The sequence below is a fragment of the Struthio camelus genome, chromosome Z (assembly GCF_040807025.1).
Source record: "Struthio camelus isolate bStrCam1 chromosome Z, bStrCam1.hap1, whole genome shotgun sequence".
NCBI classification, from domain to species: Eukaryota; Metazoa; Chordata; class Aves; order Struthioniformes; family Struthionidae; genus Struthio; species Struthio camelus.
This window is the reverse complement of record NC_090982.1, coordinates 74,167,573-74,191,550: the sequence shown is the minus strand read 5'-3', so window position 1 is coordinate 74,191,550 and position 23,978 is coordinate 74,167,573. Positions and strand designations below refer to the sequence as shown.

Sequence of the window (23,978 nt, the reverse complement as noted above, 5' to 3'; positions counted from 1 at the left end):
ATTTTAATGATTGATACTTACTAGAATATGAAGCGATACGTAAACAGCAGTTGGCTAATTATTAGATCACAGGAGCATTTATCCACACAGCACTGTATCCAATGTGGTAGCATGGCTACGGAGAGAACTAGCATCTCCGTGCAGACCTATGTTTAACCACAAGTCATGTCCTCAGCTTTCTTTTCTTTTTAAGTTTAAATTACTGAACACCAAAAATTGTTGACAAGAGAGCAAAATAATAGTAAGTATAGCATGTCACAGATCTTCTGAGTTCAAACAAATGGTTCGCATGCAGTAAATGTATCTTTTGCCTTTGTAATTCTTAAGTCTTACCTCTCTGAGTTAAATCAACCAAAAGCGAGGACTCTGTTTGCCCGATAGGATTGGAGACGCCTAGTGTGAAACTGTACGTTTTTTGATCAGCCAGCACCGGAAAGCCACAGACACGCTCTCTGCTCATTTCATTTACTTCACACGAAACGTTTTTACCAGATATCCTATGAAGTAAAGCAGGGGGGGAACACCTTAATTTTTGAATAAGACAATTTCTAGCAACAGTCAACAGTCTAGATTGAAAACACAGTAAAGAATGATGGGTTCACTGACGCATGGCTTACAGAATGATTTGATTGCAGAGGCATATCTAACACCATAACGCAGGTTAAAGTGGCATCAGTCATGACTTGCCCTGTTCTCACGTCAAACTCTCCTCTTCCACTATCATAACATTTCCATCCTCTCACTTCTCAAAAGCCTGGAAAACAGGTATGTCCTGTAAAACCACCTCACAAGTCACAACTAAGACTGATTTAAAGAAGTATCTTTGCTCAGATCAGCATACATTTGCATGTAAAGTACGTCACTAACCGCTTTCTGAACTAAGGAGATGGGCCATACGTAACATCTTTCCATCAGTCCTGTCAAACCTAAGCTATGGTTTGTCACCTGGGATACTTCCACTAGTCCCAGCCGTTCCCAAATCAAAAGCAGGAAAGGTGGTCTGATAATAGCCAAGACCAGAGTTACATATTTAAAGGTAAAATACAAAGCGTTTGTGTGTGTGTATGTACAGATATGTGTATATATAGGGGGGTGTGTGTGTGTGTGTGCGTGCACACACATGTACATAAAAGTTGCTTTAATTACAATCTACATACACCTCTCATTCAGTAGCAAGGATTTAATTTCCTCCTTTGGGCATTCGTCCTATATTCTAGCTGAGCTCTCCATTTCAAAAGCTCAGTGTGGCCAGAAAGTAAGGATGAGAATATTCTCTCTGAAACGCATCACATGCATCTCTGAACTATATTTGAACTATATCCTTACATTTATGATATGAAAATAGGCAGCCAGTGACTGGAGCTCCTTTCCTTTGAACACCTGCTCTTTTCCCCCCACCTCTTTGCACCCTAACAAATGACTTTTAGCAATAGCCTCCTGGCCAAGATGCATGACCATAACTTCATCTTCATTCACTCTGACTTGCTCTAAAGGCCACCGTTAAACTCCATTTTCCCTTGTGTGACTCAGGCCTCCTGGCTCTCTTCTTTGATTGTTCCTTTGGCAGTACGGGGAAGCTCCTCACCACGGGAATTTTGTTCACTCCTCAGCAACTTCTAATCACTACCACCAAAGAATACCATTTACAAGTCCAATTCCAAAATGATGATTCTCCACTTTTAAGACTGTACATGGCCTAGCATATAATATAAACCAGTGGGACACCAGCTTTCATTTCATTCTGCAGATGGTGCCAGTGTTATTTGTGGCTTTCAGTATTTTCCAGGTAACACATACTTTGATCGCTCTACACTACACCATTCTTCATGCTGAGAGAGGGGGGAAATTTGAGTAGGCTTATTTCCAATGGCACCTGGGAAATGCTCCGTGCTCTGTCTTACAATGGTTTCTCAGTGAGTTTCTGTCATGCAGAGGCTCAGTAAATGTCTGACAGATGATCTGACATAGGTTGCATACAAAAAAAAAAAAAGTAAATAAACGACTCCCCCCATCTCCCAGTATTCTCACATTGGTCTTATCCACCTGTTGGCAGGAATCTGACACACAAAGTCCTTTATTTTGTCATGCGTCTGGACCGGCATAAGTTTTTGGGAAAAAACATCCTCAATTCTCATTGCAACACTGCAAAACTAGACTGGAGTTCTCTGACTTTGTTTTTGGACTTTAGTTCAATCCACAAAATTCTGAAGAACATTTTAGGCTCTAAAAACTGAGACGATCTCATTTAAATGAGAGGTAGGCATGGAGCAGTAAAGTCAGAGGCAGCAAGGGATATATTAAAGTTCTATCTTTTTGCAACGCTTAACTGTTTTACCTTTCAAATAAACTGTACTTTGTTCGTCGTTTTCCATATAGTCCACTGGGTCTGCCTGGTTTCCAGGTACATTTTATTATCAGAAAGTTGGATGTTTCACAGATGAGGTTTTGGGGAGTATCAGGGGCATCTGTAGTATAAAAGGAAACCAGAACAGTCAGCCAGTGTTCCCCCGTCCTGTGCATCACCATTACCACTTAAAGAGTTTTTCTGCTGGGTCTAGATTGTGCCCCTCACAAGTACATGGTAGAAGTTACTCTCCAACCATATAAATAATACGCTTCAGATTAAACACACGGATAATTATTACCAGCCCAAGTGACTAACACTTGATTCTAGGCTTCTAAGTGGGTGGAGAATCTGGTAAAACACATGCAACTATGTTCTTCACAAGCTCCAGGCGCTGACCTGGAAGTGTTTTACTAAAACTCTGCCAAGACGTTTCCAAAATTCTGAGCGTCAGTTTAGCCGCTGAGCAATTTAGGAGTGCTGCTGGCTGCGCGTCACGTTTTGTTACGTGGCAGCCCCACCACTGCTTCGAATTCTCTAAGCAAGTCACGTCAAGAAGTTCCCTTAAGCACGAATTCCACCCTGTATTTGAAACTTGAAGCAAGCCCTGAATAGTTCATCCTCTTCACCTCTGCTTTGCATACGCCCCTCTTTCCTTTTCTTTTAAAGCTTGTCCTTCCATCCCAGACTACAGCACTGCTGACATCCACTGACCGCCTTCCTGGACAAGACGGGCAGTGCTCCCAGCAGAGACAGGGTAACCACGCTGATGTGAGGCTGTTTGCAGCCCTTCTTTCAAGACTCATACACTCTCCCCCAAAAAGGTGGCATAATAAAATCAAGTACCTGCACTAGAGAAGGGACACTAACACAAGAGACAACAGTAGCTGGCTTTGTTCAAATTACGAGCAACTGGCCAAAAAGGAGAACGCTTATTTTGCCAGACCTAGGCTACCTAAGGTGGTGTGTATACACATTTGGGGAACAGCAGACAGATGAATCAAATGTTTCATCAACAAGAGCATCCTGACCAGACCTCTCCCTTCCCACTAACTAGGTACCACAAGGAAAACAGTGGCAGAGAATAGACTTTACCACATCCCAAATCTTCTAAAACTGCTGTATGGGAAAACCCTGTGTATGCTTCTTTGTCCTCTCTGAGATTGTCACAACTTTCATTTATGAACCACTGACTTACATGGAGAGTTTTCCAACCAAAGCGCACAAACAATGTGAAAACAGCACCTCAATGAGAATCCAAAAAAAGCTGGATTCCTTTTTGCATTTGCTATCACACATTTAACATCCAAAGTCAGTGACATTAGTGGAATTAGGAACACACTTTCAAAATAAGTGCAGTCTCTTTTCTCCTTTCCCTCATCCCTCCAAGGACCGTTAGGTTCAAAGGTGGGTATTCATAATGGGAAACTGCTATTCTAATGGGCAGCTATTGGAATAAGGCAATTCCCTCAAGCACTCACTGCGGGGGAAAACGCACAAAACTCTGAAGTGACCAATTATGGGAAAGAAGAACCAGATACTTTCAACAGTTTGTTTTAAGAGGTAACTATATCTGGAAGACATTTCTGAGGCTTGCAAGGTTACACAGAAATATACACAGTGATTTAGTATCTTAAATATTTTAAAGAAAATATTAAAAGAATGTTTAGAAGATTTTCCAGGAAAGATTAATTGTCAACTGGGTTCCTTTGCAGTAATGAGTTCCCAGAGAGCTACTGCCCTGGATGAGGATCTGTTGCCCCTGCAAATCTAATTGTTTTATTGTCTTTTTTATTGACTGATTGGTAAATGAATGTTTTCACCCATAATTCTTGCTCTTACTCTTGCCTTTTCAAGGACTAAACTGGAATGGATATAAACACAAACTGATGGAAAATGAGGACAAATATTTAAATACAATAAACTAGTAAGTATTCTGGACCATAAAGCAGTGCCTTAGGAAGAGAGATCAAGGAGAGTAGCACTGGGCCAGGCTGTAAGAGAATCTCACAGCTGCTTCCACAGGTACCTCTCTGTCCTTCCAACCCCAGCATCTTCTCCGAGTGCTGGAGCTCGCAGAGTGAAATCAGTCAGACGCGTAAAGGAACACCACTAAAATCCTCGTTCATCCTCAGAAATCAAAGGCCAGGAAAAAAGAGCCACAACAGCACCTGTTTCCTAGCGGAACCGCAAGAGTCTCAAAACCATTTTGATTTTTCCTAAGGTTAGTAAATGTAAGTATACTTACATCCTACAAACAAGACAGTTCCATCCATCTCTTCTGGGTATAGTGTACACACTACATTTGTCCCACTAGTATCTGAAGCACTGGCATTTAGCACCCTGATTGCACTGCTCCGACTGCTCAGACGTATCAGTGGGTATATTTCTGATCCGTAAGTCATCTGTTGTATCTGTTGTCCTTCTTCATGGACACAACAAATTGTTACATCTGAACCTACTGCCACCACAGTGTCCTGAGGAAAAACCCCGCTCCCATTGGGCTCGGTATCTTTTCCTAGCAAAGAAGGAAGAGCAGAAAACAAATAAAAAGAAAACCTATTAACAGTTTGCTTTTATAATTCCAATATATGTAATAAATATGGTGTTCGCTTCTATAATTGCATCCGTGTAACAAACACAGTGCTGATCAGCTAAAACATGACTCAGGAGCGCTTCTGTGCATACAAATCTATAGTTACTAGGTTTCATTAACCTGTGATTGCATGTTATTCTTATTTCTCTAATCAGAACACCCTGAACGCAACAGGCCATCACTGCCTACCACTCTTCCTCCTACTTCAGGCTGCTTTTCATGAAGCAGTCAAAGTCCAAATGGCGGTAAGGGAACAGACATACCAGGGACCTTTTCTACTGGGCTCCAGTCACTCCAGTCCTTGTGGCCAGCAAAATCCGTGACATTAATGTAACAGCGAATCTTCACATAATGCGATGTACACTCCAAAGGCATGTCCGATGTCCAGTTCCAAGAAAGAAGGATGTTTTCATGCGTCAATTTTGAATGGTAAGTTACCTGCAAAGTTTCCCCAAATAACAAAGAGAGAGCTTATAAACAGTTGCTAAGAAACATACAGAATCTTGCAAGTGTCAACAGGTTGGCAAATTACGTGAGGTAAATCATAAAACCCAACAGATGGGCAGACTATCCCATCTAACACTTTCAGGAAGACTATCAGCCAGAAATATCAGAGGGCGGACATCTGAGGGAGGGCAGGCATCCTGGAAAACCTTTCAAAAGGTATATATTGCATCCCAGTGCCCAGGGCATCTCCCATGCAGTGATGTGCTCCAACATTTCCAAAATGCAGTTCTTGTAACTTTTAGTTCCAGGCCACACATTTTATTTTTTCTCCATTCCCAAAACTTATAGAACAAAGTTACAAATGGGCTTGGGCAAACTGAGGTTGCCATTCTCAAAATACTGGTTTAATTCATGATATTGCATGGTGCCCCCAGAATATCAAGTGATGTATATATCCTGTCTAACGACCTGCTGCAAAACATAATCTATAGGCAAATAGCTTCTTTCATACAATGTAAGGTTAAGGAATCTAGTAGTTTACTGCTGAAAAAAACAGTGAATTATTCTAAAAAACAATTCTGGGGTAACTTGAATGAGTAATTATTTTTATTTCAAAAAGATAAATAAAACCTGAATACTCAATGGCATAACCAGGGACAGAAAGAAAGATTCACTTCATATGAAAAAATTATGCCTTCCATATGTAATATTCAGAAGCATATCCTTCCATATGTAATATTCAGAAGCATATTAATTTTTGATACTCATCGCCACTCCTACGAACATGTGAGATGCTGCATGAATAAGAGCAATGACAGACTTTTTCCTACAAAGTTTTTAAAACCCCAGCATTGAGGCACACCAAGAAGGATATTCTTCAAAAATGCAGCACGGAGCGGAGAGAAAAATATAAATTTGTTCCCCTGTTTTGAGTTGATTACTTGGTATGCTCAAACAAACACAGAGCTTGTGAATGCTGAACATGCTGCAGTCATGTTTTCTGGATTTTTTTAGGGGGGAACATAAGGGCAATCGCACAGGAAAACAAGCTGAATCCACCAAGTCTAGAGAGACTCTTGGAGAAATGACGCAGAATTAATGGTGCAGTATATCTGCCAAATTCATAAGCAAGTTCTAAATAAAAGAACTGTAACAGTTAAAAAAAAACTGCTGGGGCTGTGAACAAATACTGACAGTGCAACATCCACTGTCCTCCCAAAACTTCAAAACTTAACAGTAAGTTACCTACCAGCATCAGACACAGAATCTGCAAAGTTCAACAATTTGCATTATTGTGAGCTTTCTTTCAATGACCCCTCAAAATATTAGGGTGGGGGGGAAACGTATATATACTTTTCGTAAAGAAAGAAAAGGACTTACTCGTGTTACTTTTTCCATTGTTTCTTTACGGAGTATCTCAATCTGCCAAAAAGCATCCAGTCCATATGGGAAGACTGACCCATTATCGCTCCACTTCAGATTTAACGTGGAAGTCGAAAAGTCAGGAGTTAAACTGAGAATGTGCGGAGTGAGCGGAACAAACGCTTGAAAAAGAGAGGGGAAAAAAAGCCCATATTCTAGTCATTAGTCAGCAATACCAGCCATACAGGTGTTTAACAGCCACATCTCTCTGCTCTGAACTGGCTGGTAGCCATACAAACATGGAGGTCAACCTCTGTAATTAGAATAAGATGGGCTCTGTCATTACTTGAACGGGAAGGTTCCTAGGAAAGCACAGGTGCTGATGAGTCACCAGGTAGCATTTTCTTCTAACATTTCAGCATGCAGGCAGACGTGTGAGTAACTGATCACGAATATGCCTCTTCATAATGCATGGCAAGGAAAACATCGTATTACCTTTCACAACCTTCATTCAGTGCCACAGGGATAAAAGAAACACTTTAAGTGCACATGGGAATACAATTAGGGAGGAGAAAGTAAAAGCCGTCAAAGGAAGAAGAGCGTTTTGGACACCATCAGGAAAGCGTGAAGGAGGAAGGAAGAGCCACAACAAAAACAGGAGTATGGAGAAAGGAGAGCAAAAGCACATGGTGGAAGAAGCTCACATGAGGCTCTGAAGAGGAAGATGAGGAACATGATTTTAAGCTACCAGAAACATGAAAGGCACGACAAAATGATGGAGTCAGTACAGGGAGACTATCTAAATAGAAGGGCCTCTTCTATGAATGGGTGGTAGTGAAGCAAGAGGCTCTGAACCCTGCAAAGGTTATGACAGTTCAAGTAGATCCGGGTTGCTGCAGGATAAATCCTGTTTTTTCAGTGTGTGATTTACCCAGCTGGGGTACTAGCCAGGGGGAAGCTCTGAGAGCCTTCAAAGTGTTGAGCACAGTCAGCAAGCTACCTGGGATAACCTGTGAGGAACCCACAGGCCCATCCTGCCTGGAGTCAGCAAAACACCTGGTATGAACCCCACACATTTTTGAGCTGTGCTTTGTTAAAGTTTCTTCTCAACTAAGAACAGGTCAGAAAACTGAGCCGTGGATAAGAACAGCAACTGAAAATGGAAGAGTTTGGATTTTGAATAAATGGGCAAAGTGAAAAAAAAGGCTAAATTATGAGTAAGTGTGGCAGATGGTACCAATGTCATCTTTAGCATAAAGCTGATGAACTTGCATAATCAGTAGAGTTGCCACTAGAAACTAAGAAGAACCAGAGAAGTTGAAACTGAAGAAAAATAAGTTATCAACTAGTCCAAGTTTTGTTTTAAGTTCTGCTTCTGCGGGGGATGCTCAGAGGCAGCTAGTGATGGGAAATCTGACCGAAAGGGAAAGGGGAGGTGGGAATCCACAGCATAATGCCAACAGCTAAAGCTATTGAAGCAGATTCAGTTTGCAGGAATGGGGGGGGTGGGGGAGACTGTTATAGTAAAAAAAAAAAAATAACTGTAAAGAGGGAGAACGTGGAAGAGCACACAGCTGACGTAACCCGGGGCAGTGAGCACGTGGGCAGACATACTTACTGAGTGGGATAAGGGGATCTCCTTCTGAACAGAGAAGACAAAACTCAAGAGAAACTTCCTTAGAGCCAAATCAAGGCACAGCGCTATTAATGTGGTAGAAAGAGATATAGTGTGGAACACAGCTACCTCAGCCTAGAGATACTTCCCTGCTTTCCTCCATCTTTGGGAGGAAGGAAGCAGGGAAAAATCCATCTAATTTAGCTATAACTGCAGTATGAAGAGTTGCCTACCTCCCAAGCATTTGCTCAGTTTCATAAATGTTTGAACAAAAGGGGCAATTTGGGTGTACACTAAGACAATAAAGTCCCATTAGGTGTGACACATGATATAACTGCCCTTAAAATGTTACAAAGCAGTAGGAATAAGCTACTTCATTCTCTAGGGTTTCAGCATTTAAGAAAGGTGCATTGCCACTACAAATTTTATTCCACTTCTCCCAAAGCTAGTATGAGCACTTTATGCCCCACGTAGTATGCCACGATTCAAATACGTAGATAGTAACTTGTTTGCAAACTCTTCCTAATTTTCAGCAAGGAAAACAATGGCAAAGAATAGTTAGGGGCATGCAATGGTGTTGAATTTTGTTTTCTTCCTTACATTTTGCCCTCAATTTTTCTGCTATGATTTACGGGTAGAGAGGTTTTCTTTTCCCTGAAGGGGGAGAAAAACAACCTCCTACTGCATATGGCTAGATGATTAGGGATTCTGCACATCAGCATTTTACATACAGGAACACTGCCAAAGAAAACTGCAAGCACATACGCTTCTGGGTCATGTTTAATCAGTGATAGGATAAAGGCCTCACGTATACACATAAAACTTGATACTTACAGATGTCTGTCTTGTGAATTGTAAATTTTTTGGTGGCAAAAGCAGTTCCATGAACGTTGTTTGTCGTTATTGTCACGGTGGCGGAGCTCTCTGAGACTGGAATCTCTACTCTTTTCTCCCTAGTTTTAATACACACTGGAGGGGGGAGGTCACTGAAAAGAGAGGGAGGATTAAGCAGGTATTCCAGCTTAATAGGAAGATAAGACATTCCCAAGACACTAGTATAACACAAATTCTCTGTAACGTAACAAAGAAAGCTCCGTTTCAAGCCTGAGAAAGATTAAGAACGCATGAGCTTTGGTTAACATTCGATTAACAAGCATTCCCTCTTCCTTCAAGTCACTTTTATCACAGTGGTAGACTCTGCACTAGTTGTATAATGTAGCTACATAGCTCATAAGAGAACACCTCAAAGTGAAAAAGCATGACTTTGTAAGCAAAAGACACATTTCTGAACCTGGCAGTCACCATGAATCAGTATTTCAAAATAAGCAAAAACCAACAAAACAACACCCAGCAGTATCCTTCCCTTCTTCTCCTCCCTGACTTCTTCTCCCTCCTTCTCTTTTCAGAGTCATGGAATATGGATGCAACCAGTGGGTTCACACATCTGTCTCCCCATCACAGAATAAACCTTCTAGCTCCCTTCTGCTGCTCAGCTAGTAGAAAAAGACCAGGGGGGTAGAAGGGAGAACCGTTTGCACGGTGCTCAGCGCAATGCGATCTGGTCTTTGTCTGGAGGTTGTAGACACATATAGACAAAAATAATGGACAGGTCAAGCCCCTTTGCTCATAATCATTGAAATGTAACTAGAAAGGAAAATTCTTTGGAAAAATCCAGATCTTCCTCTTGGGGGAATGAGGGGAGGAAGCAAAGGAAAGAGAACAATGCCAGACTTCCTGTGGAGGGACTATTACTCATTTAAGAACTGGAACATGATCCTGGAACTCCTATCTGTTGAAGTCAAGAGCTTGGGCTGAACTTTAAGGATTCATGCAAAAGACTCTGCACTAGTAAAGGCCAGTGAAACTTGAGCGCTCAAATGGGCTACTCCTCCTCTGTTACTGAGATGCCATTAGAGGATGACCAGGCAAAAGAAAGCCAAAACCTCTTTCCCTAACGGATGTCCAAGCTAAGCTAAGCCTGCCTCAGCTTCTAAATTTCTGAGATCCAAGCCTGTTCCGCTTTGGTAAAGAGGAATAGCAACAGTTACCTGGTTATTCTTGTTTAGAGGGCAGAACGTTACAAACTCTGCACTCCAAAACTCTGCCTACACTGTCACATACACATATTTTTTGTATAGCAGTGATAGCTGGTAACACAGGAGGAATAACTACACACATAAAATTAAGTATGTAGGTGGAAGAAGTGCAGCCAAGCCCTGGGACCCCAAGGACAAGTCTGAGCTGCCTGAGGATTTACAGGAAGAAAGACAGTACAAATATCTGGACTGGGGGCAGGATCAAGATGCAAAAACTTCCTAGCACATGACAAGTATTTGGCAGACCCACAGCATGGGGATTGCACATGTCGTTCTCGTTAGTGAAAAGCATACTGAAGATTTAAGCTTTTTTAATGTTTCTTGAAATTTTTCATCTCTCATGTATTTTGGAAAGGCTATTCCAAATGTGGACTCACTTTCATGTTTCCTCTCATATAATGATCTCCAGACAGCTTAAAATTTATAAAGGTTATAAGACAACCACCAAGAGATTTTTTATGTTTTTCCACATGTGAATCTTGACACTTATGTCATGTATTCTACCGCTTTGGCCCATAGCACCAGGATTTGCTTCCTCCAACTATCATTTCCTTTTGGACTGAACCAACCACTGGTATGAAGATGTCCCTTATGAAAACTCTGAGCAAGGGCTAGGCAGACACACAGAGAACTCTAAAGAAATGAGAGCATCTTCCAGCCCTTTGAAGAGAGCAAGCAGGAGATTTTGGCAGGAGAATTGTTAGCATGAAACAATGCTTTGCCAGAAGACTCGCCATTGCCTGAATTAACAGTGCCTGGAGAGAGCACCACCCAAGGATAACTGACTGGGAGATGCTGGGAAACAATATCATCACAAATTCCATGGGCAAGGACTGAGGAACAGTTACACTTTCTTCACAGTTTTACGGTTTTCAGTTAGGTATACATGGACTTACCTGGTGGCATAACAAAAATCAGTTTGTCCATATCTTCCTTTGGAAGAGACATCCCAAGTACAGACCATTTTGTGTAAATTGTGCATTATACATTTCAAATTCTGTGGTTCCCCTGGAGAACCTGAAATGAGATAAGAACTATATAGTCACAAACTGCAGGTCAAAACGGACCAACTGTAAAACAAGTGTTTTACATATCAAAAGCCATTCTTTTTACATTTTTACTGCATGTATTTTTAGCAAATATCTTAAAAACTGGTGAATGATTTGTGTGCCTGATCAGAGAAAGGCAGAGACTGCCAGAAGTACCCCACAATTGGATTTCTATTTGTGTGCATAAGCACAGGCAGCTATTTCTTTCCACGCTACTCATTCCTGGCCTTCCTTAATAAGCAGGCTTTGGGCCAATGGCAAAACTGCAAGCCTTGATGATAAACTCAATGGGCTTTTTGCTCTCCTCTACTGTCCCACACCAAGGGCAATTAACGATAGGAGGGCAATTAATGATAACACGTGGAACTGTCGCATATGCTGACATATGCGGCAAGAACATCTCAATGCAAACAGCTACACCGACCGCACACGCAGACGACTAGAGTCATGCTTTGGAGAATTTAACACCTGACTTTGCACTGATTTACAAGATGCCACTGCATGCTGGAAAGCAGAGATCAGGCTTAGTAGTACCTCTACACCTAGGATGGTGGGGGACCACAGAGGTGACAATCTTTGGACACGCATATATTAGGAATGCACCACAGCTAAATGGCATGGGCAGAGAGGCTACAAAGAGACATTAATTAGCGTATTATATCAAAATACACTCACCTATCTCTTGACTACATATTAAGCTTGTTAAACATAAAATAGCTAGTGCTAAAACACAGCGAAGGCTTGAATTCTTCCACATTCTTCTACCGTTTGTTTTCAGAATGACAACTTCAAGCAGGAATAAACATCATCTTCCGACAAGCTGGTCAATTCTAAAATAAAAATAAAAATAACCTTTGAAATCCCAGAGCTGGTCCTTCACAAACACCATTTTTTGTTCTATCTCCTTTTTTTCCTTAATACTTCCCTCAGGCCCAGTAACTGCTTTAGTTTCTTTGGCAAGCAAACATCTTTCATTGTCCCAACCACTCCTCGATGCATACTTTTTCAGTGAGGAATTTCAAAGATAACTTCAAGAATCACATATCTGTAAAATTCAACTCTACACAGACCTCCTTCAGGGCTATTTGAGGCCGGAACAGAACAGACATGGCAAGGTATTCTTCTAGAACAGGTCACAGAATCCAGAATGGCTGAGGTTGGAAGGGACCTCTGGAGATCATCTAGTCCAACCCCCCCTGCTCAAGCAGGGTCCTCTAGAGCACATCGCCCAGGATCGCATCCAGGCGGGTTTTGAATATCTCCAGCGAAGGAGACTCCACTACCTCTCTGGGCAACCTCTTCCAGTGCTCCGTCACCCTCCCAGGAAACAAGTTTGCCCTCATGGTCAGATGGAACTTCCTGTGGTTCAGCTTGTGCCCGTTGCCTCTTGTCCTGTCGCTGGGCACCATGGAGAAGAGACTGGCCTCATCCTCTTGACACCCTCCCTTCAGATACTTGTACACAGTGATCAGATCCCCCCTCAGTCTTCTCTTCTCCAGGCTCAACAGGCCCAGCTCTCGCAGTCTTTCTTCATAGGAGAGGTGCTCCAGTCCCCTCATCATCTTTGTAGCCCTCTGCTGGACTCCCTCCAACAGTGCCATGTCTCTCTTGTCCTGGGGAGCCGCCCAGAATTGGACACAGTACTCCAGGTGAGGCCTCACCAGGGCTGAGTAGAGGGGCAGGATCACCTCCCTCCGCCTGCTGGCAACACTCTGCCTAAAGCACCCCAGAATACCAGTGGCCTTCTTGGCCACAGGGCACATTGCTGGCTCATGGTCACCTTGTTGTCCACCAGCACTCCCAGCTCCTTCTCGGCAGAGCTGCTTTCCAGGAGGTCAGCCCCCAGCCTGTACTGCTGCATGGCGTTATTCCTCCCCAGGTGGAGGACCGTGCACTTGCCTTTGTTGAATTTCAGGAGGTTCCTCTCCGCCCAACTCTCCAGCTTGTCCGGGTCCCTCTGAATGGCAGCACAGCCTTCTGGTGTGTCAGCCACTCCCCCCAGTTTAGTATCATCAGCAAACTTGCTGAGGGTGCACTCTAACCCTTCCTCCAGGTCATGGATGAATATATTGAACAAGACTGGGCCCAGGACTGACCCCTGGGGGACACCACTAGCCACAGGCCTCCAACTTGACTCTGCGCCATTCACCACAACCCTCTGAGCTCGGCCATCCAGCCAGTTCTCAATCCACTTCACTGTCCATTCATCTAGCCCACACTTCCTGAGTTTCCCTAGGAGGATGTGATGGGAGACAGTGTCAAAAGCCTTGCTGCAGGCCAGGGAGACAACATCCACTGCTCTTCGCCCATCTACCCAGGCAGTCATTCCATCAGAGAAGGCTATCAGATTGGTCAAGCATGATTTCCCTTTGTGAATCCATGCTGACTACTCCTGATCACCTTCTTGTCCTCCAGATGCTTAGTGATGACCTCCAGGATGAGCTGTTCCACCATCTTCCCAGGGATGGAGGTGAGGCTGACAGGCTTGTAGTTTCCTGGGTCTCTCCAACTTAGATGAAAAGTCACATTCACAAAGTGTCCTAGGCACCATGAATGCAAATGTCTCTAGCTTTGGACCATGCTTTAAGGGGACAGGAGAGTGTGCCTGTTTCTCTTTCCCCTCTCCTCACTCTGCATATTGTTGCTTCTCGAAATTCTGAGAAGCCTGAGACACTGCAGAACTAGACCTGGTCACCCAAGACATTCAACCCAACGTTAAATCACAATTTCTGGAGGAAAAAAGGCCAGAAACCGAAAGTCATTTCTCAAACTCTGGATTTTTTAGCTGTAAATATTGACGTTAAGGTAAAAATCATCTAGAATATTAGCTACAGAAGAGGTTAATGTTTCCTTTGAAGATTAGTGGGTTGCATGTCTTCCAAAGTGAAGTTCCACTGCTCAGCAGGATCTAGGGAACACACTGAGTTCCACTCGCACATCAGCCAACATCAGGCTTTGTTGTCAAAAAGAAAGCTGCACAAAAGCTTACCTTAAAGCTCAGCCAATCGCTGATGTGTTGCTTCCCAACTACCTGAAAGGCTTGAAGGTTTGAGCACCCTCCCAGAGACCATAAGCCTCATGTAGCAAGGGGCACTATTACAGTGACAAACAGCGGAAGCAGACTTGTTCACCTAAGAACATAACAGTCTCTCTTACAGAGCAGCTCTCTCAAACTCACGTTTTGTCCAGGCTACCTCTTTTAAAAGAAGTCTCAAGTGGGAAGGCTCCTCACCTTGCCTTAGAAGCCTCTTCCAAAGCTAGATATACATCACTGTCAGAAAAAAAAAAGAGACTTTTTCTAAAAGCCTCCCTAATTTTAAGGATGCCTTCCTTGAATAAAGTGCTCTGCATCACTAGGAGGATGCTCCCTCATCCCTACAGTTCAACTTTGCCTTATTTTCTTAGCTTTTAAAACGTCTTCCTGATCACATTGCTGGGAATGCCCCAAATATGCTTCTGTCCCTCACCAATTTGTCAGCACTGTGCTAGGACAAATGTATTGGCACTACCTGAATAATTCAGAGCTGTTTACAGAAGAGCTGCTTCTCTCTTTCTCTTGTTCTGCAATACTAAGATTGAGGAAAAGGCCCAGGCAACACAGGAACTGAGAGAGATGCTAAGGTAAAGGTCGATGTTACAACTGGAGGAAAGAGAGAGACACTTAACAAAACAGACTAAAAAACAGAGTGAATAGCCTTAGTAATTACTTTATGCTTCATCATGTTTCCAGGCCACCCGAAAAACTCATTAAAATGTATACTAATTAATTTAAGCCATACTACCCCAGACACATCAAGACCTTCTTTTTATACATTCCTAAGCTGTAATATCCATGTCCTGTAACTTGTTAAAGATCAAGTGTCAAGACTGACAAGTCCACGTTCAGGTAAAGATGGGTCAAAAACCCGCCAGCATTTAAAATGTAATAATCTCAACACCAAAAAACGCCACTGCATTTTGGTGTCTCTCAGGGACTTCGTACCATATTTGTTCAAGTGACTAATGAAGATCTTTCACATTAGATCCAGGTTTAAACTTTGCCTAGAAGCCTCTAACTTCATCAAGAATGTGAAGCACACTCAGATATACATGAACAAAATGACTGATTTCCACTTGATACATACATGTAAATTACAACTGTTTGTGAGCACTTCAGTTCTTCAAAGTACTTCAGCACTTCAAAGCCCACTTCTGGTTTGCAGAAAAGCCCATAACCAGAACCTTAAGTTTCACATCAAAATTAGCTGACAGTTAACAGAAGCCAAGGAAAGAATAAAAGAAAGGTCAAGCACTGATACCACTTAAAGCAAAGAAAACTATACATTGTGAAATTAATTAAATCCCAAATCTCTCACTTTCTAAATACATATCTGTACAGGATTGTGCAAAACCTGCTTGATTATGCAAAAGGCCAGGTTTCTGAGGCAGATTTGGCAACTGCTTGTGTGTGTGTGTGTGTGTGTGTTTCAAGAAAACTTCTACTTCTGCATATACAACACAGGGTTTCCTGAGTAGTCCCCCTAGCATGGAAGTTTTAAGAGTAACATTGTAACAGTGGATTACAAGAAAATAGAGTCAAACTAAATTCTCCTAAATCATCTGTCAGAACAGTTTTAGCTTCCCTTTCAGAGTCAGACAGTCACCAAAGGGAACCTATGTACTCGTATGCAGAGCATGATGAGCGTCTTGTAAACCACAAGCTTTTGTAAGAAGCGTAGGTTCCTCGGCTCTTGTCTTCTCATACACATTTTATAGCTTGCTGAAAAGTTGGCAATTCAAAGACTCTTGTCCTATAATTAAATGCCATTAGTCAGGAAGAAAGATCCTCATTTAGAGCCCTGTTTTAATTACAAAGTTACAAAATAATTGAAGTAACTTTAAAATAGGAAGTTCACTTTCTGTGGATGAAAGCTGCCTTCCATCATCTTAAGACTAACACAAACAAGATGCAGGGGTTTTTCCTTACTCTGGAGGGATACAAGGAGCATGTTATCCCCTAGGCAGACATACTCTTAGGATGGCACAGGACAATACAGACGTTAGAGATACATTTTAGGACAAGAGAGCTCAGAAACGTATTAGAAGAAGGCAAAACTTTGATCAAGGATTGCTAGAATGGAATAGGAGCATTTGCTGCTAAGTGTAAAGGTCTTTAGGTTGCAAGTCTTTATTAAAGATAATAAGAAAATAAAAGAAAAAGATGAAGGTCTCAAGGGGCCAACCCAATCTCTGTGACAGAAAGAGAAACTGCAACTAAACCGTTTCTAACAAAAGGCTGTCTAATCTGCTCTTAAAAATTCAGTGATAGGACATCCCATAACAACCTCATGTCCCTGGGCAATCTATTCTCGTCATTTCACTGGCGCTATTGTTACTGTTCCCAATGTGCTACACAGCTATCCCTTGCTCCATTTTAAGCACATTACTTTGTCCTGTCTCCAGCAGACAAAGTACAGTTTATCATCTGCCTTGCAGCAACCTTTTATACAGACAATGGCTGACACCATGTCTCTACTAGCTCCTCCCTTAAAAACTCCATTTTTTCCCCCTCTCTTTCCCAAACCCAGTTATCGATTTCTGATCATTCCTGGAACGCTCCTCGGTGGACCAAATCTGGTGTCCTCATCTTTGACATATTTCTCCCCCTGAAGCCTTGAACAATACAAAGCACGATGGAAGAACTTTTCTACGGTAAACCTATGCACAGTATGTGTTTACACATCCCATGTCATATTTGCTTTTCTCTCAACACTCAGACTCTGTTGACTCAATTGCAGCTTGTGATCCAGCTGCAGATACTTCTGCATAAAGCAGCCACGTAACTATTTATCAGGTATTTCAGACTCCAAACCAATCAAACGGGCCTCAAATAGGGAGGCCCCACATGGGCCTGCAAACCTCCCGACTTAGTGCGAGTACATTTGTACAGTAAACTCATGAACTTGCCTGAAAAGGTCTTTCACTTTTGAAATTTTAAAACAAGGAAAAAAACTCCCATAAACCTATGCTAAGGAGCAACAGCATGTGTGGATCCAGAGAGTATTTAAACACAAGTTAATAACATACCTATAGCAAAGGCATGTCAAGCTTCAGTACCTACATGTCCACCTTTAAGAGCAGCTGCTAAAAATAGCATTCCATAATAACTTTGTCGAAAGCTACATTAAATGAAGATGTTCTGAATTCTGCTCAGGGCTTTATGGTGCGCAGAAGAACTGACCCTCCTCCCTGTGGTTAGAAAGAAGTCATTTTCAATGGCTTTTCATGTAGATAAATTAACACAAGAACAATTAGATTCATATCATTAATCACCGAAACCAAAGGAAGGCGGCCCTTATTTGAAACAAAATTTAAGAAAGTGCGCACGTGCACGTGCACATGCACACACACGCGCGCGCGCAGAGGAAGCAGCTTCTTAACAGCTCAACACAAATTGCGGACTTTCAAAGGACTTTTTTAAAATTACTTTTAAAGATGTTTTGATGCATACAGTGCACCTACTGGTGGATCAGATAGATAAGAGAGGAAAAGTACTCCCATGTTAATAAGGTGCGCCTGGGAAGCTATCTGTGGACAACTTTCCTTCACAACTTTCTCACTGGAAAGAGGCTTAAAGATTCTGTGACAAGCTGAGAAACCAAGCACAGCACTAACGGTGTGACGGTGACATGCTGAGACATTCCCAACCTCTTTAGACTTAACCTCTCGCAGTAAAGACACAAGATAACCAGAATCTCTCCTACCGACTATGTTTTTTGTATTGTGTATTTCTTGGCCTGACTCCTTCATATCTTTTTTAGCGCAGAGCTGACCAAATGCTTGATTCTGTTTGAAGAAAAAAGAAGTATTTTCTTAGGCAGTTGTCACAGCTTAGCTCTCCAAGTGTAGAAGTTTTCCAAAGCTCTGTTAAGTAATTAAAAAAAAAAAAATCTAGTTTTGAGATTTCTAGTCTCTGAATGTACTTCATTGTGCTTGGAAACCAATTTGAAAACAAACAAAAAAAAATCTTTCTGGTCTGCTTTCTCCTGGCAGTATCATCTGCCAATCACAACCCTCCAGATTTGGTTTAAAAGCCTATGAATTGAAGATCAGCAACCACGCTTTTCACGCCTACTTTGTGTTACACAAGCAGATATCTACAAAGAAAAGGTTAAAAAGTCAACTTAAACAAAAAGTTGTGAGAAGCGCCAAGTGGAGGATACTGGATGAGACCATGAAACCATTAAAAGCATAGGTTAAAAGTAGAAGAAATCTGTTCTCCAGTATATTTTCTCAAGCTATAACTTATTTGCTTTTCCTCTGCAGCTAAAGGTATCATCAGAATAATTTACACCAAATGGAACACTAGAAGATCTCAAGAAAAATGACCATCCAGCACAGTACCAAAAATTGTGCGGACTGATGCCAGGCTGGATTTTCAAAGATACTGAACAGCCATCATCCCAAGCCCAGCCAGCCGGAAACGCAGGTGTTACCTAAGTGCCAAAATTAGGAGTTTATTGTTCGAAGAAAAATTATTCTGCTTAGTGGGTGGAGAACGCTCATTTTACTTAGCCTTGGCCTTCTTTTGAAAATGAAGATATTAATTTAACCTTGAAAGTGAGAGAAAACACTCCTATACTCAGACAAAAATGCATATATCAAATTACACATCCTATTATTGCCAATAGAAAGCTTCCAAAAAATTCCCCTAACTGAAAGCCCATGCCAGAAGTACACATTTCTGGGAAACAAAGCAAATTGCCAGTACAGCTGACAGTAAAGACAATGAACACAGAAACAGAAGATGAACTGGCTTTCTTCAGAACTGTTTTGCTGACCCCACAGCCTTCTGTCTTTGACTCTAAAGCTAACCGAGTATGATAAAAACGAAAGTAGAATTAATAAGACTTATCTGAGGTTTTTGGCTGTTTTTCGATAGAGTACATTCTTCCACCTCCTTAAAAAAATTCCCCAACTTAAGACAAGAATCACTCTGTAGTAATCCAAATGCAGGCTTTCCCTGTCTGTTTTATAACATGGCAGCATTCCATGTTATAAAAGATAAGCAGGACATGAATCACTAAAAATGATTTATAAATGAAGGCTGAATCCCATCTGGGAATCTAGCTTTCCCCAATTCTGGAGAATTAATTTAAAAATCAGCTCTTTCTCTTCCAGAAAGCTGACAAAATAATTCAAGTTGCCTGCCTGCACCAGTGCACCCTCTTGATGCGCACCGGAGGAAAAGGAAACAAACAGTATTAAGATATTATACAATAAATATGCACGCGCTCACAGGGGCAGATTTTCAGTCCTTTGAGGCAAACCGCTTTCATTCTGCCAAATGCGAGTAGCAAAACGCATCACTCCTTCCTCCAGCTGCCAAACAACAGCATCGTCCCACAGAAGCTGGGAAGGCACCACTACCTTGCAGCAACTTTGGGCTGCTTCTGCTCTGCAAGGTCACAGAATCACAGAATCGTTTAGGTTGGAAGGGACCTCTGGAGATCATCTAGTCCAACCTCAAGTGAGATCACAGGACGTAACAAACTCAGCTGAAGGACCGACGCTTTCACAAACTCCTTTGGAAAGCTCCTGGTCACAAACATCATCTCCAAAGCCAAGCACTTTGACAATAGATTTTACCAACATGAAGACGCATGGTAGATGCATCCCAGCTGGAGCAGCACACACAGTTCCCAGGACTCTTAAACGCTACGGAAATACAAAATGGCAAGCTGCAGGCTGTGAAAGCTGGCAAATACTTCCAGGTAGCTATTAGCATGAAAAAGCAGCCTCATCTGGCAAGAAAAGGTGACAAAACTCTTGGAAAGAACTGTACTGATTTGGGGAGGGTGCTGCATGCAGAACACATGCAGGTCATAGGCGAGTAAGGTTGGAAGTCATTTGCACAAGAAATCTGTGAAGACGCTACTAGTCTGCGTACTCAGGTACCATAATTCACAGGCAATTTTAGGAACGCATTCAGTACATGGTGGACAGCACAACACATATACACATACAGAAGCTAGGAACCATAAGATCTGCCTCGGAAAAGAAATGCAAATATTCAGAAGAAGCATTAGTCAAAATAGTTTAATCATAGCAAATGGTTACAATCTTGAAAAGGATTTGGGAAGTACAGTGTAAGACTCCTCCAGGTTACTCATGTTTTTAACAAAAAGAAGAAAAAACAAACAAACAAACAAAGTGACTTAAAGAGAGACGCGAGAAGAGTAGCTCTGGCAGGCCTGGAGAGAAAAAAGCAAAGAAGTGGTGCTGAAGAGGCAGATCAGTCAGGCAGAGCAGTGTACGGAAAGGGCAGAAGAGAGTCACCGTAGACGCCTTTTTTGGAATTTGGAATATATTTTGCACACTGTCTCTTTTGCTTTCACTAAATTTTTCCTGTTTTCAGTAAACGCATATTCCAAATTGGAAAGCGTTACGCTTACTGGAATCATTTGCCACACCTTGCCCAGAACATACCGCACAAGAGCGATCCCCAAACTAGCCACTGCATTTGATGTTCCCAAGGTGAGATTTTCAGAAGTACAAAGATACTTTCAAAAGAAAATTGGCTGCCTAACTCCTGAGCTTGGAAGTCTCCGTCCACATCGATTAGCGCCAAGCATGTGGTCAAACACAAGCACATCCATTGCTACCAAGCACACAGCACTGTTCTCCAGATGGTTAACAACAGAAAACAAACTCTTCTGAGAAACACAATCTTAATACTACCAAGAATAGATTAAATATGTTCAGGGTCAAATGACAGCCTGTTCGTGCTTTATTGCTGTGACATATTAGCCAAATGGGATTACAGATTGGCGCTTACCCCTAAAGCCTTATTAAGGCATCAGAGCAGGCATGCTGCAGAACCCTGGATTGCAGTGTAGTACGGGCTGGCTCTGCAGCCGTTGTCCTCAGTGGGGTCTCTCCACCCAGCTGCAGATTTTCATACAGACTGTAAAAACATCATACTGTGAGACCTCAGCTCCTCATTCTGAGCGAACTGAACCTGGGCAACGTGTTCAAAGGTTATTGCGGGGGTAAGAGGACAGACAAAGCATTATCAGATACGCCTGACTTCCTTAGGAAGTCAGCTCAAATTAACAAGTACAGATTCTTCTCCCATAAAGGTACAGATGGAAAACACCTAATCATCTGAACAAAGAACAAAGCAAAGGGGTGAAGGTTAAGGGACACTACTGGCTAAATGAGAAATTTTTATCTTCTGGCCTATTGTGCTGTGCAATAGAAGGAAATTGCTAGGAGTCATTTACACACTAGTATTTTAACCCATTCAGAATTTTTTTGATACTTAGTACAACTGCCAAATTAATACTGCAATAAGGTGAAGGATTCAACTTATGTATTTGCGTAAATCTGATACAGCTACACACATTTCCTGAAACACTTGAATTTGGTTACCTCATGGTCACACTTCCTTGAATTCTTGCACTTCGCAGCACAGCACGGAACAAGAACACTGACCAAAGACGCGCTAATCGCACTACTGCACATATACACAAAAAGCATCTTATCATGAATGCTATGGCCATCCACTTTACCTTTTCAATACTCAATATGAGGACAACAATATAAACAAATATATCCATGTATTTTGCAGTGCATAAACCTAGAATCAAATGAAATTGTACAGACGAGGTTTCCCTTTTCTCCCGTATACTACTGCATTTTACTGATATGTAACTGAAAGAAAACACAAACCCAAAATTCCAAAACATATTTCATCTCTTTGGTAATGCTAGGACCCTGTTCTCAAGATAGCGTATCTGCAGAGGAAATTTTATTTGCCCGCATTGTCAGTTGTGCTTTACTCAATGTGAGGTTCAAAGCCCAGACCACCCTCACTCAAATTTTACGAAGAGCGCTGCAAGAGAAAAGTGCTGGTCTTTGAGTAAAATCATTTATCTATATAATCCCGTCCCTAAAGCCTCCCTTCAGTTCGTACGTCATTATGAGCTGATAAACATTAACGGAGTTGACCTTATTAATGAAATTTCATTTCCCTTAATCTAGTAATGTGCAAAAATTTATTTGGAACTATATGACCTTTAATCTTCTTTCCACCACAGGAAAAGCCTATTTAGTTTTATAAGAGAACACTGGTAGCTATTGAAGCAACTCCAAGTGTTTTTTTATAAACAACCGACAATGACCCAACGGTTGGAATCATTCTTTGTTTACAATGAAACCGGTGGTATTCAAATTATTTTTAAGGTACAATGAACGAAATCCAAAGAAAGTCTGGCTTCATGGGTATGAACAGCATATAAATAGATCAAATGCTGAACTGTGGCTTTCACATTAAATAATATATTGAGAATAATGAGCAACAGTTATGCAATATCCTTTTAGCGTGAATGTTTAAGGAGTCTTAAAGAAATGAGAGTCATTTACGAGAAAGAAATTGATTTTTTAGTAATCGAGGGAATGAGTGATTCCTGAAACTATAGATCTATATTTTCTGATAAATTCCCGTTTTATTAATCTTTCTTGTCATTTTAAAAGCTCTCATGCCCGGCTGTATTTCCACCCTTTATAAGGACCAGATGCGTGGCATGAAGACATTCTGCAGCATGTTACCACGTCTAGGCTACCCTTCTGTTCAGGTGACTGATTGCCTTCCTCTCTCTTTCACTCCCAAGCTGGTATTCAAGTACTGCTGTTCCTCTTCCAACCTCACCAAAGAAGGAAAGCCTACAACACATTATGACAATATCAGAACAAGCCTGTCCATGCATAATTACAGAGCAGTTAGCATTTATTTGAGAACAGTTATTCTCTCACATACCCTTTCAGTTATATCTTATTCCTCCCCAGCTTCTCATTCTCAAGCTATACATGCATTTCCTCCTTTTAAGGCAGCAAAGTGTAGGGATTTATCAAAGCGTAGGGATTTATCTTAAGCACTCAGAAATACAAATATTGACTTCTACAGCTGAAATGCACTGGGGCCAGTCTCTTTCCTAATTAACTTCTGCAGACCTCAGAGAGGCCACTGCCACACTATAAGGAATAAATATTAACTCTTGCACTTGTGCATGCACGTACACAGGCACAGCTATTGGAAATCTACGCTCTTTCTCTCTCATAGGCAGGTCTGCTCACTCCTTTACTGCACTGGTACCCTCTTACTCGCTTGCTAATCACAGCCTTCACTGGAGCCGTGGGCCCAACAGACATGCAGGCAGACCAAACCTGGCTGCCTGCAGCTAAAACTGTCCCCTTGCCCGTTCCGCTCCTCTAACACAGGGCTCCAGGCCCCTGCAACGGACTCGTGGTCCACTCGTGAATCAGTTCTCATAGCAGCACAGCACAGAAAAATACACAGATCCATCAAGTTCTCCTTTCTGTCCCTCTAACAGACGTAGACTGAAGCACAGAGGCCCTCAGCAATGTAGTTTTAATCGACTCCTATATGTTATTCCCACTTCTCTACCAATCGCGGCACTTCCTCAAC

At 41.9% G+C, this 23,978-nt stretch overlaps 1 protein-coding gene across 2 annotated transcripts in view; it reads right to left on the bottom strand.

The window, feature by feature from the left end:
* The window catches only part of LOC138064587 (leukemia inhibitory factor receptor-like), a 51,309-nt gene that overhangs the window by 16,265 nt on the left and 11,066 nt on the right, over nucleotides 1–23,978 (bottom strand). For both annotated transcript variants that reach the window (XM_068927892.1, XM_068927893.1), the window contains 8 exons: nucleotides 12,185–12,339; nucleotides 11,357–11,477; nucleotides 9,199–9,350; nucleotides 6,768–6,931; nucleotides 5,204–5,378; nucleotides 4,593–4,862; nucleotides 2,336–2,465; nucleotides 334–497 (listed from right to left, as the gene is read on the bottom strand). In XM_068927892.1, coding sequence (XP_068783993.1) covers nucleotides 334–497; nucleotides 2,336–2,465; nucleotides 4,593–4,862; nucleotides 5,204–5,378; nucleotides 6,768–6,931; nucleotides 9,199–9,350; nucleotides 11,357–11,477; nucleotides 12,185–12,266 — 1,258 coding nt within the window. In that variant the 5' untranslated portion in view covers nucleotides 12,267–12,339. The remainder of the gene's footprint in view (nucleotides 1–333; nucleotides 498–2,335; nucleotides 2,466–4,592; nucleotides 4,863–5,203; nucleotides 5,379–6,767; nucleotides 6,932–9,198; nucleotides 9,351–11,356; nucleotides 11,478–12,184; nucleotides 12,340–23,978) is intronic.